At 48.8% G+C, this 13,456-nt stretch overlaps 1 protein-coding gene across 1 annotated transcript; it reads left to right on the top strand.

The window, feature by feature from the left end:
• The first annotated feature begins 737 nt into the window (after positions 1–737).
• Positions 738–12,631, top strand: LOC116942061 (ATP synthase F(1) complex subunit alpha, mitochondrial). The gene is made up of 12 exons (XM_032953609.2): positions 738–888; positions 2,596–2,674; positions 3,457–3,626; positions 5,555–5,728; positions 6,191–6,357; positions 6,975–7,123; positions 7,845–7,996; positions 8,743–8,967; positions 9,732–9,839; positions 10,926–11,070; positions 11,635–11,785; positions 12,404–12,631. The coding sequence occupies exons 1-12, from the start codon at positions 826–828 to the stop codon at positions 12,483–12,485; spliced, it is 1,665 nt and encodes a 554-aa protein (XP_032809500.2). The 5' UTR covers positions 738–825; the 3' UTR covers positions 12,486–12,631.
• Positions 12,632–13,456: the final 825 nt, after the last annotated feature.

Genomic DNA, 13,456 nt, shown 5'->3' with positions numbered 1-13,456 from the left:
TCGTGCTATTGATAAGCCCCCCCCCCACCCTCCTTCAACGCGGGACGCACGTGGCGCTCGCTTAACCGCTATACGAATTTGGAGGTCGCGGTGCCGGTGGGCCCCCCCCCGAACTCCCTCGACACCGCTGCGTACTGCAATGACGTCATCGAGGGTTGATGACAATTCGCTCGCCATCTTTGCTAGGGGGGGTAGGGGGTGGTTATTACCCCCCCCCCGCACACACGTCTCTCTGCCGCAAGTCGATGACGCTCTCAAGGGGAGGGGGGGCGGGGTGGGTGGGAGGGGGGGCGGGGTGGGTGGGAGGGGGGGCGGGGTGGGTGGGTGGGAGGGGGGGCGGGGTGGGTGGGAGGGGGGGGCGGGGTGGGTGGGAGGGAGGGGGGAAACAACCTCCACGCGTTCCCAATGGGTGAGCCGAGAGCCCCCTCCGCCCCCGAGTAAGATGGCGGGGTTTAGGCCGTGGCTTTGGTGTGGGGCTGAGTGTACCAGAGCGGGTGGGTGGGGTGGGGGGGGTTATTACTTACCCTCCACCTCCCCCACCTTGACAGGATTCGAACCTGCAATCTTCTGATCCGAAGTCAGACGCCTTATCCATTAGGCCACACGGCCGCCGACGAAGCACGCCCCGCAGAGCTTTTACACCCCTCTCCCCACCCCCGCCCCTGAGCAAGATGGCGGGGTAAGGCGGCGTCTGTGGTGTGGGGCTGAGTGACGTCACCTGCGTCAGGTGGGCGGGGCGGGGGGCGGGGCATCGCGGTGTCTCCCGGGCGCCCTTCACGCGCCTTCAGTCTCCATCTTCTTCTTGTTCGCCAGCCCCGCACAGCAATGCTGACCGCACGGCTCTCTTCCACCGTCGCCAGGGCGCTCGCCCGCCACTCATGCCGCTCGGTACGGGGAGAGAAACACGAGGAGCGAGTAGCCCGTGGTGGTGGTGGTGGTGGTTAGGGGAATGACAACGAATGAATGGAGTGAGGGAGGTGAAATCGCGTGTTGAAGCTCGTGGTTGTGACAGAGCCGGACCGGGTGCCGCTGTTTGGAGGTCGCGTTGAGCCGGGCAAAGGGAAGGAAGCGATGGCGATGTTGGTGGTGGTGGTGGTGGGCGTCAGTGGCGTTTGGCCGTGATCATTTTTCTTTGTAATGTCAGGGTTTGGTTAGGATTGATCTCGTACGCCGTTCTTTAATTCGCAGTGAAAATAAATCACCTTTTGGAGGTCAGGTGCCTGACAGGGGGAAGGGATTACAAGATAATATCAACATCCCATGCTTCGTGTTTGTCACGAAGCATGGGATGATGATATTCTCTTGTAATCTCAGATGGTCGGTTCGTGATTAAGGATAGTTATGAGGCTGCACTTAAAGATTAGACATTCGGAGGTCACGCGTCTGGCAGAGGGAAGGGAGCGATGGCGAGGTTTTGGTGATACAACTGATATTGGTCGTGACGATCTTGTGATCTCAGGGGGTTTGGTTGGTGGTCGTTGCTAAGTCTGAAGGACGGTAAATGAAACAGTGGTCCTTGCATGTCGGATGTCGACCTTGCAACAATGACGGGATCTGACAGAATGAAAGAAGCGATGGCGAGGTGTGATGATGACCCCTTGACCTTGATTGAACCATCCCCGGACCCATAATATGTCCGTGGTGGCCACGGGTTTGGCCTCGTTGGATTTTAGCTCCCTATCTCCATTGTCTTGATCAAGGGATTCGTCGGGCTTTGGATTAGACTGACACGTATGGTTGTATCTGGAAAGCTGCCTTGCCACGGTTCACGCGTGTGTGTGTGTGGTGCTGCGTAATGTGATGAGTGTTTCATTATGGAAATTCGTTTTTGGTTGTTGTGTGAAATTAATTGCAAGAGCCAAGGTGTTGCTCTTGGGAAGGTCAGAAGGGGCAAATGCCCTTCGCTCTCTTCTCTGACTTCATAGGGGACTTTGTCTCACGCCTGGTGAATATATGCACACTGCATGTACATACTGTATGCATGTGTGTTAATACAGTATGACCTTTTTGTAAAGCCTGCGAAATTGTGTCATTGCATCGTGGATGTGTACTTTTTTTTAGATTGTAGCAATGTAAGACCGCGTGAGACGGAAGTGGCATTATTATTATTGTCATACGGTTTTCATTCACAATGTTTTGGCCGGAGTAGTGCTTGTTGGTATGTTGTGGCTCTCTGAACATTACCACAATTTTTGCTTTCACCATTAACATCACGATTGTGATACTTATAACGATCATCATGACCGATATCAACATTATTGCCATAACCACTGCCAGCATTATGTAATCACTGCATTATCCATTAAATAAATTGCCGAGTAAAGATTAGACATTCCTGGTGTGGGAAATCAACGGTGGTTGCCCTATAGGATAACTGGTACCTGCCATAGTCATGTGGAGTTGTCACCACAAAAAGGATGGACAACTAAGATTAGTGTCACCCATCGCTCGAAAAACGGGAACCATTTGCCTTGTGACATGCTTCTGCCTTATACTGTACTGCTTGGATGTGTATGGTATAGCTAACTATTTTATTGTACTGCTTAGATGTGTATGGTATAGCTAACTATTTTATTGCACGTGGCTGTGATTCAGGTGGCAAGGGGTGCGCTGGGAGCTGGGTTTGTGGCCAGCAGGGATGTCCACTGTTCCGCTGCTGCTTTCCAGAAGATCGGTAAGGGCAGTGCTGGTTTCACCTTCGTGCCTGTGACCGTGTCACAGCAAAGGGGCATTCGGACTAATGACCTTGGACTATTTTCTGGAGTACAGTATTCGAGCTTTTCGTTTGTGTGGCCTTCCATCAGGAAGCTTGTGCACTATTTTCTTTAAACCACAGAACGTAAGTCTGTACTTGGGTTAACTCTTTATACTAGAGCCCATAATATGCTAATTCTCCCAGACAAGTTTTATTCATAGGCTGGACTGAATTACTAACCCAGAATTCAGGCTTAGTGAAAAATACGTCACCAAACATTGCAATTAAATGTAAGTGTCAGGGACATTTAATTTCCAACGTTGGTAGTACAAAGTCACTGGTGGAAATTACACATTCCTATGACAGTGACAAGTCTGCCAAATGTGTTTACCACTTAAATTGCCACAGCGTGGTAGTTATTGTATCAACCCAAACCTATGATAGACTGATTTGGCTGCCCAAGTAGGCTTTGAACTCAAAGCCTTCTAATATTGATTTAAGCATGCTTACTTACCATCGCACAAATCGGCTATATAATTCTAAATTAATCAATTTTCAGCCTTTTATATTTAAATATAGTCGTTTCTCAAGAAGCTTTTGAAAAAGAAAAACACATGAGAGAGTTAACAAGGAGGAGTGGTAGTAGAGGCAGTAGGAACGTAGGAGAGAACAACACTGGGACCTCGCATCAACAGCAATTAGCCCCAGAGACATCGGAGCACTGGTGTTTGTAACTTTATTGGAAATGTTGTTTTGCCCAGGCACGGCTGAGGTGTCGTCAATCCTGGAGGATAAGATCCTGGGAACAGATATGTCAGCTGAGCTGGAGGAGACAGGCCGTGTGCTGTCCATCGGAGATGGTATCGCTCGTGTCTACGGCCTCAAGAACATCCAGGCTGAGGAGATGGTGGAGTTCTCTTCCGGCCTGAAGGTATGGCAATGCGACACACGCGGAGTCGTGCCTTGATCTCTCAGAAACGGACCTCGACCGGAGCTTTGGCAAGCACGCCGGGCATAGTGATTCAATGCTTTAGAGCGGTGTTTCTCAATTTTTTTTGGCGTGCGGACCACTTAACCGATGCAAACATTTCCGCAGACCACACAGCCGCCCACTCCTGGTGACCAAAGGCATTCACCTATCTAAATACCAGTAGTACAAAATTATTTACATTACTAGAACAAAAAAAAGTGTTTGTTTCAATGCAGCTATAAGATTTTTTCTGGATGTGTCATTTTAGATCGTAGGGCTATGGTAGTTTAATCAGGGTAGTTTACGTAACTTTATTTTGAGATAAAATATCGTAAGTAAAATATTAATGAATGTCCAAAACAAAACGTATCAACATTGTCATTATTTCCGGATCAACCTGCATTTGCATCACAGCCTATGGAACCACCTGGAGGACTATCGTGGACCACACTTTGAGAACCACTGCTTTAGAGGCAAGGGTCTGTGGATCCCATAGAGTTGTGAAATTTCTCAATTCAGCTGGGTTGCGAGCTAGCAAGGAAATGACAGCACAGCAAGTGGGTTAGTAAATCATCGCTGCACACCTTTTCTCTTATATGCGTGGCAGATTTTTTTTCTGGGCACTCCGGTTTGCTCCGGTTTAAAATGGCCCAATGCATGCCCAATCTGAAAGTGTCTTCAATAAATAGGTAAATAAATGGCAGTGTAATTAATTTTGTAAACTATTTAAAGTCTTTATATGTAAATTACTTACAATAACCAAGTTCCTGGAGTTCAATTTATCGTAGTTTTATTGAAATATTTTTTTTTAAACAGGGACAGATTAACTATTCTGCCTTCCCATTCCTGTCTTGAACTTTTAAGCAAATTAAAACCGTTATCTTATAAAATATCTGGAAGAACAAGGCAAAGCCAGGATGTCTAAAGAAGATCAGGTGGGATATTGCCCATTGGGTTAGCCGGCACGTAAGTGAGGTGGATCACAGGGCCACAGAGTTGCTCACTGCAGGCGGCTGGGCGGCTCAAGGAGGCTTATACTGCATCAGAGGAATTGGCCTGGCACTAATTAGATCCTGGGTTTAAATCCTAGTTTCAATCGCCTGCACTTAAACCAGGCTCATAATGTTATATTGCATTACTTAATTGGCATTTTCCATCTCGTCAAGGAGCATAAACCATCACGCGAACTCCGGTCAACCTCGCAGCAGCAGCTTTTGGCTCGCCATCGAACAAACACGGTCACTGCATCGTGCGCTTTCAGATGCGCTTCTGCGGCCGTCTGGAATGCTCTTGCTTTCGACATTCGGAAGCCACTGGAGCTATGCACTTTCAAATCAAGATTGAAAACTCATTTATTTAAAATGGATTTTTGTGTTCAGTCTGTTATCCTTCCCCTACACCTCCGATGAGCACGGTTGACTACGTACGTACAGTGTGAAAGAAGTTCAACATACATTTATGTTTGACGTGACAAACACTCTGCAATGCATCTGGGCAGTTGTGCCACCGAGTGTTGATATAGAGGTGCATTAACAGGATTCAAGAAGTAGTTGTGTGATGGCAGCTTCTTATATTGGGTATCGAAATGAACAACTCGAGAACATATGAAGGTTAATGGCATAATTTAAACCGTTTTGAACAGTTAGCGGGTTTGAGGAGGAATACGTCGCTAGAAGAGGGTGATGACCGATGATCAAGAATAGCGACAGTGTGGCAGCCAAGGAATTGACGGCTTCCAGGGGGAAGTCGACTGCAAATCACCTTGTGTGCCTTTGCTTGGTGGACTGTTGCAGCATTGTGAGACCATGGCAACGACTTGGGGAGGCCTTCACCCGGCAGTGTATTGACCATGGCAGATGGTGACAAGAGCTTCGTGATTTGGCCCACAGGGTATGGCCTTGAACTTGGAGCCCGACAACGTGGGCGTGGTGGTGTTCGGTAATGACAAGCTGATCAAGGAGGGCGACGTGGTGAAGCGGACCGGGGCCATCGTGGACGTCCCGGTCGGAGAGGAACTGCTGGGACGCGTCGTGGATGCCCTGGGAAACGCCATCGATGGGAAGGTCAGGGCACCGCTTGAGAAATGCTGTCACGTTCAATTAGTTTTCATTAAGAAGTAGACGAAATCCCTCAACCCCACACCCTCGTCCCCTCCCCCCTCCTGACCCCCTTGTCCCCTCTTATATTAGATATCTTCCTCCCTTCCCTTTAACCCCCCCCCCCCCATCTGAACTTTTACTTCTCTGCTAGAGGCCCCCCACTTGGGTGAGCCCTATCTCCCCCCTGCCGCACTGATCTCGGGCTTTTGTTTTTAGAATTCCTGCCCTCTTACCCCCTTCTTGTTCTGTGATCGGTACTTTGTAGCGGGCTCACGTTGAGTTGAAATAAAATCATTAAAATAAAAGTAGGCGAAATAACTTGCCTTTACTTGAATTAACATCGCCCTGGTTTTTCTCGAATAAGTCGAGTTTCTGGCCGAACGCCGTCCAGAACAAGTCGTAAAAATTGGCGTTTGTTTTCGACAGGGTCCGCTTGGCGCCAAGGTGCGTCGCCGCGTGGGGCTGAAGGCTCCGGGCATCATCCCGCGCATCTCCGTGCGCGAGCCCATGCAGACAGGCATCAAGGCCGTGGACAGCCTGGTGCCCATCGGCCGTGGACAGCGCGAGCTCATCATCGGAGACCGGCAGACCGGGTGTGTAACAAGGAACCCTTCTGGGCTGTTCGACATTTTCACTGTTTATCTTTCTCAGAGGGACGATGCTTCTCGTTTAATGTGGCTTGGCAGCCAACAACCATAGCCGTTACTCTCAGAGATGAGCAGGCGTCAGCATCTTACGACGAGCAACTGGGCCAAATGGGAGCACCGCTCCTTTTCCTAACGGTCACCGTAGTGAGTGCTGCCAAAGCCTACGAAAATTAATCTTTACTCAAGCGTGCTATTTCTTTCATTGTTGACACACTTAAAAATGTACATGTATAGTTCAAACTCTATATCTTTGCAGTATAGGCCATACATAGTTCCTCTGCATAGCAGAAGTGATTAGATTTTTTTTGCAGCGATTTTTAGAGCAATCTTTATATTTTTATCCTAAAACTTGCTTGCATTGTTTATAAACGGATACATATCCGATTAGCACGGTTGGCTACGTACGGTGCGAAAGAAGTTCAACATTCATACATATAGGGCTTCAAAAATGGTTATACTGTTCATAAATCTTAAAGAGGGTGAAAAGTTATGAGTCTTAATTTGTTAAGGACATGAGGTCTGAAAATTTTATTTGTGCTACGCACTATTCTGGTTTCTTACAGGAAAACGGCCATTGCTATCGACACCATCATCAACCAGAAGCGATTCAACGACGGTACGGATGAAAAGAAGAAGCTGTACTGCATCTACGTGGCCATCGGTCAGAAGCGATCCACCGTGGCCCAGCTGGTGAAGAGGCTCACAGACGCTGGTAAAACTCCCCACAACCTCTGCTGCACGACCGCCGACTCCTATAAGACTAATAATGCTCGGTAACCCACCGTTCAGATAAAATGATAACGTTTCTGGTTCTTATTCTTTCATGGGTCGCTCGGTCGCAATCGGTCGTACGTATTGATATTTACTGAAAATATGTCCTTGTAATCTATCACATGACGAGCTGACTTTTGTTACTTATAGCACTAACTGGCACTGTGCATTTAAAGAGGTTGTCTCGATGAGCTGTAGCGATGCACCATTTTCAGTCACGATCAATCCACTGCTCGATGAATGCCTCCCCAAACTGTCGCTGCTGTCTCACTGTCCTGCAATGTTAGTTATCCATCTGTATCCTGCACATGGGCTTATTTGATATCACCATTTCCGCACTAGATGTGCTCTCTGCCACATTTCCTCCTTTGGCCGCTACTCAGACATGAGTAAAAACTAAAACTAGAAATTATTTTTATTTTACAAGGTAAGGCCCACTGAGCTGTATGCAGCTCTTTCAGAAGCCACCTGGCGATCACGAATGAAATGTACAGCTGTCAAATATTCTAAACGCATTTTGATTCTAAATGCGTAGTCTTGGCCATCATCCCTTCGAGCGTCTCATACTCCCCAAGCCCATTTACCTCTTTTTTGTTCATGGTCAGACACCTGTAGACGGACGTCAAGTTTAATTGCCCGTTGATGGCTTGGCCGATTTACAGACGCAATGCGCTACACGATTGTGGTGTCGGCTACGGCCTCTGACGCCGCGCCCCTGCAGTACCTGGCTCCCTACTCGGGCTGCTCCATGGGCGAGTTCTTCCGCGATAACGGAAAGCACGCGCTCATCATCTACGACGACTTGTCCAAGCAGGTGCGCGCAAACGCTCGCACTCCTTCATCCCCGTCAGCTCGGGGGTCGCCCATGGAGATAAAGGCCCCTTCGCCATGTTCACGAGAGCAACGCTTTGAGTTGGCTATCTGAGTGTGTGAATAATCACGCAGTGTACACAGGGCATGTAATGATGCGCCAGTAAATTGATTGAAATGTAAACTCTTGCGCTCACTTTTCATCGAGTTGTACGCGTAAGGATCAGCTGTTTGATATTTGCACATTTTAGGTTCAAAGTTTGCATTGGGAAGAGAGCTGTATAAACAGCACATAAATCACAAACGGGCACAGGCATTTAATGGTTCTTGAATTGAACTGTGCATGAATTTAACCGTGTGACCGTTCACCAAATCTCTGGGAGCGAGCGGGTTAGGGGGGTGAATCGGTACATGTCTAGTACACAGCAAAGAAACATTTGCACAACTTTCAAATACTTGCCGTGCGTCTCTGTGTGTGTGCGTGCGTGTTGCACCCGTTCACGCCAACACCAGTGAGGATTATCTTAACCGGTACTGGGCCTCCCCTAGGTCAACTCTGCCTCAAATGAGTACCTGGTGCGGTTGTGTAAACATCGTCACTCGGGAGACAAAGGTGGCCTGGGCGTGGTCCTGGCCACCCACACCTCCTCGTGTGCCACAGTGCCGGCCTCATAGGTGCTCGCTGACAGCGCTTTCCCCAACAGTCTGTTGAGGCTACGTGGTGGGGGATCTTTGTGTCGCGTCCCGCAGGCTGTGGCCTACCGTCAGATGTCGCTGCTGCTGCGTCGCCCCCCGGGCCGCGAGGCCTACCCCGGCGACGTGTTCTACCTGCACTCGCGTCTGCTGGAGCGCGCGGCCAAGATGAACGACAACTTCAAGGGCGGCTCCCTCACCGCTCTGCCCGTCATCGAGACCCAGGCCGGCGACGTGTCTGCCTACATCCCCACCAACGTCATCTCCATCACCGATGGACAGGTGTGCCTTGCTCGTGTGCCTCTCAAGTTTATGCGACGACGTGGATGCGTACGGCGTCAAAATGCGACTGCATCTCAAGACGCTGTAGAGAAACGTTGGGCATGTTTATAGTGAGAAGGAGGCGGTCGGTCATAGGCAGACAAGAAGAGCCAAGGTCATTATCCCCGACTTGAAACAGCTGGCTCAGTTCTTGAGACCTTGTTGCCTGTGATGTTGTTAACCCTTTCCCATTCCGGGACCTCTGCAAGTTGCATGGTGGGTCCCGTTCACTGCTGAATCTCCGGTTGGCGTTAATTTTATTCAGAGAGGCGTAGCGCCGTTATTTTTAAAGACATCGTACTCACCGCAGAGAACTGTAGCGACACGACCACCGCACTCTGATAGCTGGCGCCCAGCTGTGCTGCATGCCCCCCCCCCCCCCGCATTGCCTTGTGGGAGCTTCGGTACCGATAAAGTACACATACGTCATCAGAACAGAATCGGAAGAAAAACTGATGACATACATGAACGTCGTCGGAATGGGAAATGTTAAGCAGAGTGCTGGCGACACAACCCCTTTCTGTGTCATGCTGGCCTTTGTGGATATTCGCTAACAGTACTTGGCCTTTACAATCTCTAATGCTGTATGTGGGAATAGCAAATATTTTGTTGTGTATATATATCCAATTTAGTAGTTATGAATTTTAATTAAGTGTTGGTTTATACTGAGTTGGTTGTGAGAGGTTGTAATTCGTTTTTTGGTGGCTGTTTCTTCTCATCCACAGATCTTCCTGGAGACTGAGCTCTTCTACAAGGGCATCCGGCCAGCCATCAACGTCGGTCTGTCCGTGTCGCGTGTGGGATCGGCTGCCCAAACCAAGGCCATGAAGCAGGTGAATTATCCCCGACGTGTTCAGAGCAACGGCTACAACCAAGTCACCCGCAACGCAGCCGATCTCATCGGCTCTCGGTAGCTAGGCAAGGTTGATATCTGGCTATTGCCTCGAATGGGCGACCACCATGAATATTGACACGAAGGTGTATGCTGCCCATGAGCTACGTGGTGGATAGTAGAGGATAGCGTATGGTTTTGTACTATGCTATGTCCCTTTCGTGCTCCTCACCTTCATAAACCCGCACTGATCAGCATGGCGGAAGATGGTCAAATATCTCCCACACGGCATGGGGAGGCCCTCATCCAGCAGTGGAATCAGAATATTTACACTGGAGGAGTCCGATGAACTATAAAGTTATTTTTCAGAGATATCCAGTAGATTCCTGGATATCTGACAACAGGAGTGCAATGTCTTTGTGACGTAGTGGAATTTCATCACTGAATATCGCATCTAGCAACAACAAATGGCGCCGTAACGCTTTGAGACACCTGTGGCGCTTGCGAGGTGTGTGGTACTTCAAGTCACCTACCACCAGGTGGCAGTAAAGATTGTGCAGTGGTTTGCAACATGGCAAATTGTTACGTGAACCCGTCCCGAGCTGCCTCCAGGTCAACTGGGCCGTGAATGTACAGCAGAGGTGGGTAACCTTTTACTTTCTGAGGGCCAAATAGGGACTTAAAAATACCTCTAAAGGGAGGTCAATGATTAACACACACCTCGGTCACTTTTTTGTCTTGTCAGAAGTGACTGACTGCAAAAAAATTATTAACAGTGTTCTTGCCAGGTCAAAGACAGTCCGCTCTGGTACCCGATTGATGCGGTTTAGATGCCCGCATTGACGGATTAACATGAATTGCAGGCCAGGAGGGATGAATCCCGGCCTCTGTGCCCGTAAGTTCCCCACTTTTATCGTCGTGTGCTGTGTAAAATTTCTCCGGTGCGGAAACGAGAGGCCTGGTGCCGGCCACCGCCGCTGCCCACGGCACATTTGCGTGGCTCGCGTGAGAGCGGAAGTTCTATGTCGTCCACGGCGTGGAACGGGCGGTGTGCGTTAACCATCCGTGCGTTCCCCGTCTGCCCCAGGTCGCCGGCTCCATGAAGCTGGAGCTGGCCCAGTACCGTGAGGTGGCCGCCTTCGCCCAGTTCGGCTCTGACCTCGACGCGTCCACTCAGCAGCTGCTGAACCGCGGCGTGCGTCTCACCGAGCTGCTCAAGCAGGGCCAGTACGGTGCGTCCCTTGTGTCACATCCCTGCATCGCCCCCCCCCCCCCCCCCAAGGTGGACCGAACCGTGCGGGGGGAGTTCAAGGATTCCAGGGCATGCTGGTTTTTTTTTATAGACGCTTAAACTATTCTGGTATTACCAGGTAAGGCCCACTGAGCTTTCTACAGCTCTTTTTCAGAAGCGACTTGGCAACAAATCATGGCTCAATGAAGTGGATTAACATGTGGAAATTTATAGCAGCCGAATTCTCTAAACGCATGATAATTCTAAATGTGGAGGGGAAAAAAAATAGAGGACCCGGAGAAAAGGCACACCACCACGGGGAGGACATGCAAACTCAGGGTCTGGATCAAAACCCTGTATCCCAGGCGTGGGAGTTAACATCTCGCCACTGTGGTGCTGTGAAAGTGAAGGGGACTTCTTGCGAACAAATGGAGATGTGGAATTAATGCATATGTATTACAAGCATGGAACGCCTCCCCCCCCCCCCCAACCGTCTGTGCCGTTAACTCCCTTCCGTTTGTTCCGCCCCCCTACCCCTCCACTCGTTTCTCCACACTGCGAGCAGTTCCCATGGCCATCGAGGAGCAGGTGGCGATAATCTACGCGGGCGTGCGTGGCTACCTCGACAAGCTGGAGCCCAGCAAGATCACCAAGTTTGAGAGTGCCTTCCTGCTGCACATCCAGAGCCAGCAGAAGGAGGTGCTCGCCACCATCCGGTAGGTCTACCCCCGGGCCCTAACAGACGCCAGGTTCACGTTCGAGATGACCCTTTGGATCGCGCGTTCTTGTCGTGTGGAATGAGAGAGAGTCTCGTCGTTTTTAATGCGTCGGTCTTCTAATGTGTACACTGTCGTGCATTGTGTCTTTGGAGTGACCTTCAAAATGCGCGTGGTACTAATATTGTTTATGGTATTGCAGAGCAATCGTTGAGGTTGCAATTAATTAAAAAACTCCCTTTTTAATTCCATTCTTAAAAGTAATCATGCGTTTCCTCTTCGGGTTATGTGTGAATGTTGAACTTCTTTCGAACTGTACGCATCCAACCGTGTTAATCGGAGGTTATAGTGTTGTTGTTCTTACACTCCCAAATTTTCTCGTTAGAATGTATTCACATTTTATGCCAATTGCGAAAGAAGTTCAGCGTTACATGCAATATTATAAGCTGATGTTACCATCGCGCTGATGTAACAAACGGCATTGGAAAAACGAGCTTCAGGGAATGGATTCTTGGACCGAAATCGTGAATCGTTGCACATCTCCAGGTGACACTTGGAACGTTCTGTTTGAATGGTCCACGACATTTTTTTTAACCTTTTGTTTTCTCTTGCTGTCAGGACTGAGGGTAAGATCTCCGACGCAACGGACGTGAAGCTGAAGCAGATCGTGACGTCCTTCCTGTCCACATTCGATGCTTGACCTCATGCACATTTGGAAAACATTGCTGAAGTGTTTCCTCGAAAGGGGTTCAATCCAATTTTCAGACACGCACCACGTCTGTCATATGAGAACCGACCGTATTTATGTGCGCAAGGAAAGCAAAATAAAACTTTACCGACAGTGAACCGTGTGGTGTTGGTTTTTGTTGGGTTTTTTTGGTTGGATTACGTGACTTAAGTGACATTGAAATAAATCAGTTGGGCTCCGTTCTAAAACTCCACGTATTAATATAAAGCACTCTTAAATCGCGACTTAAAGCTTTCGCGACTGCAGGAGTTCATATTCTGTGGGTCTTTTGGTAAAGTCACTTAGAACAAATGTTTTTTTTACAAAAAACCACGACATTTCGATCGCAACACAAGCAATCGTAGTTTTTTTGTAAATTGTTTTGTTCTACATGACTTTACCGAAAGACCCAAAGAATATAAAACACTCTTGTTAGTCTTATTGGTATATTGGCCAATAGAATTGACACATTTAATCAATTATTAGCTCTAACTGCCTATTCACACTGCCTACTCATGTCTAATGTTACACTTTTTTCCAGCAACAAAAATTGTTGTGGGTGCAGAATTATACCAAGGTTTATGTAATGCATTTTAAACGTCTTTTGCACCATATGTATCCAACCGTACTAATTTGAGGTTGCGGTGGAAGGACAACAAACCAAATACACAAAACAGTTTTAAAGAAATATAATATTTTCAGCCTAGATTTAAAAGTGCATAGCTCCAGTGGCTTCCTGATGTCGTCCCCTCGCCCACCGGGTTCTCGGAGTCGGTAGTTGCCCTGTTTGCTGAGCGTGGAGTGCAGGCCACTGCCTCCAACTTGTCATCCGGGTTACAGGTATCCCTCCTGCACGTGGTTGAGAGTGCTGCACACACCGGGCGTGAAACGCTAATCCGTCGGAACGGTGGCAGTGCTGGCGCTTTCATTTCTAAAGTCTCACT

This window comes from Petromyzon marinus, chromosome 13 (assembly GCF_048934315.1).
Source record: "Petromyzon marinus isolate PM22_M1 ecotype Great Lakes invasive population chromosome 13, UKy_Petmar_22M1.pri1.0, whole genome shotgun sequence".
In the NCBI taxonomy this organism is placed as follows: domain Eukaryota; kingdom Metazoa; phylum Chordata; class Hyperoartia; order Petromyzontiformes; family Petromyzontidae; genus Petromyzon; species Petromyzon marinus.
This window is presented reverse-complemented; position numbering and strand designations above follow the sequence as displayed.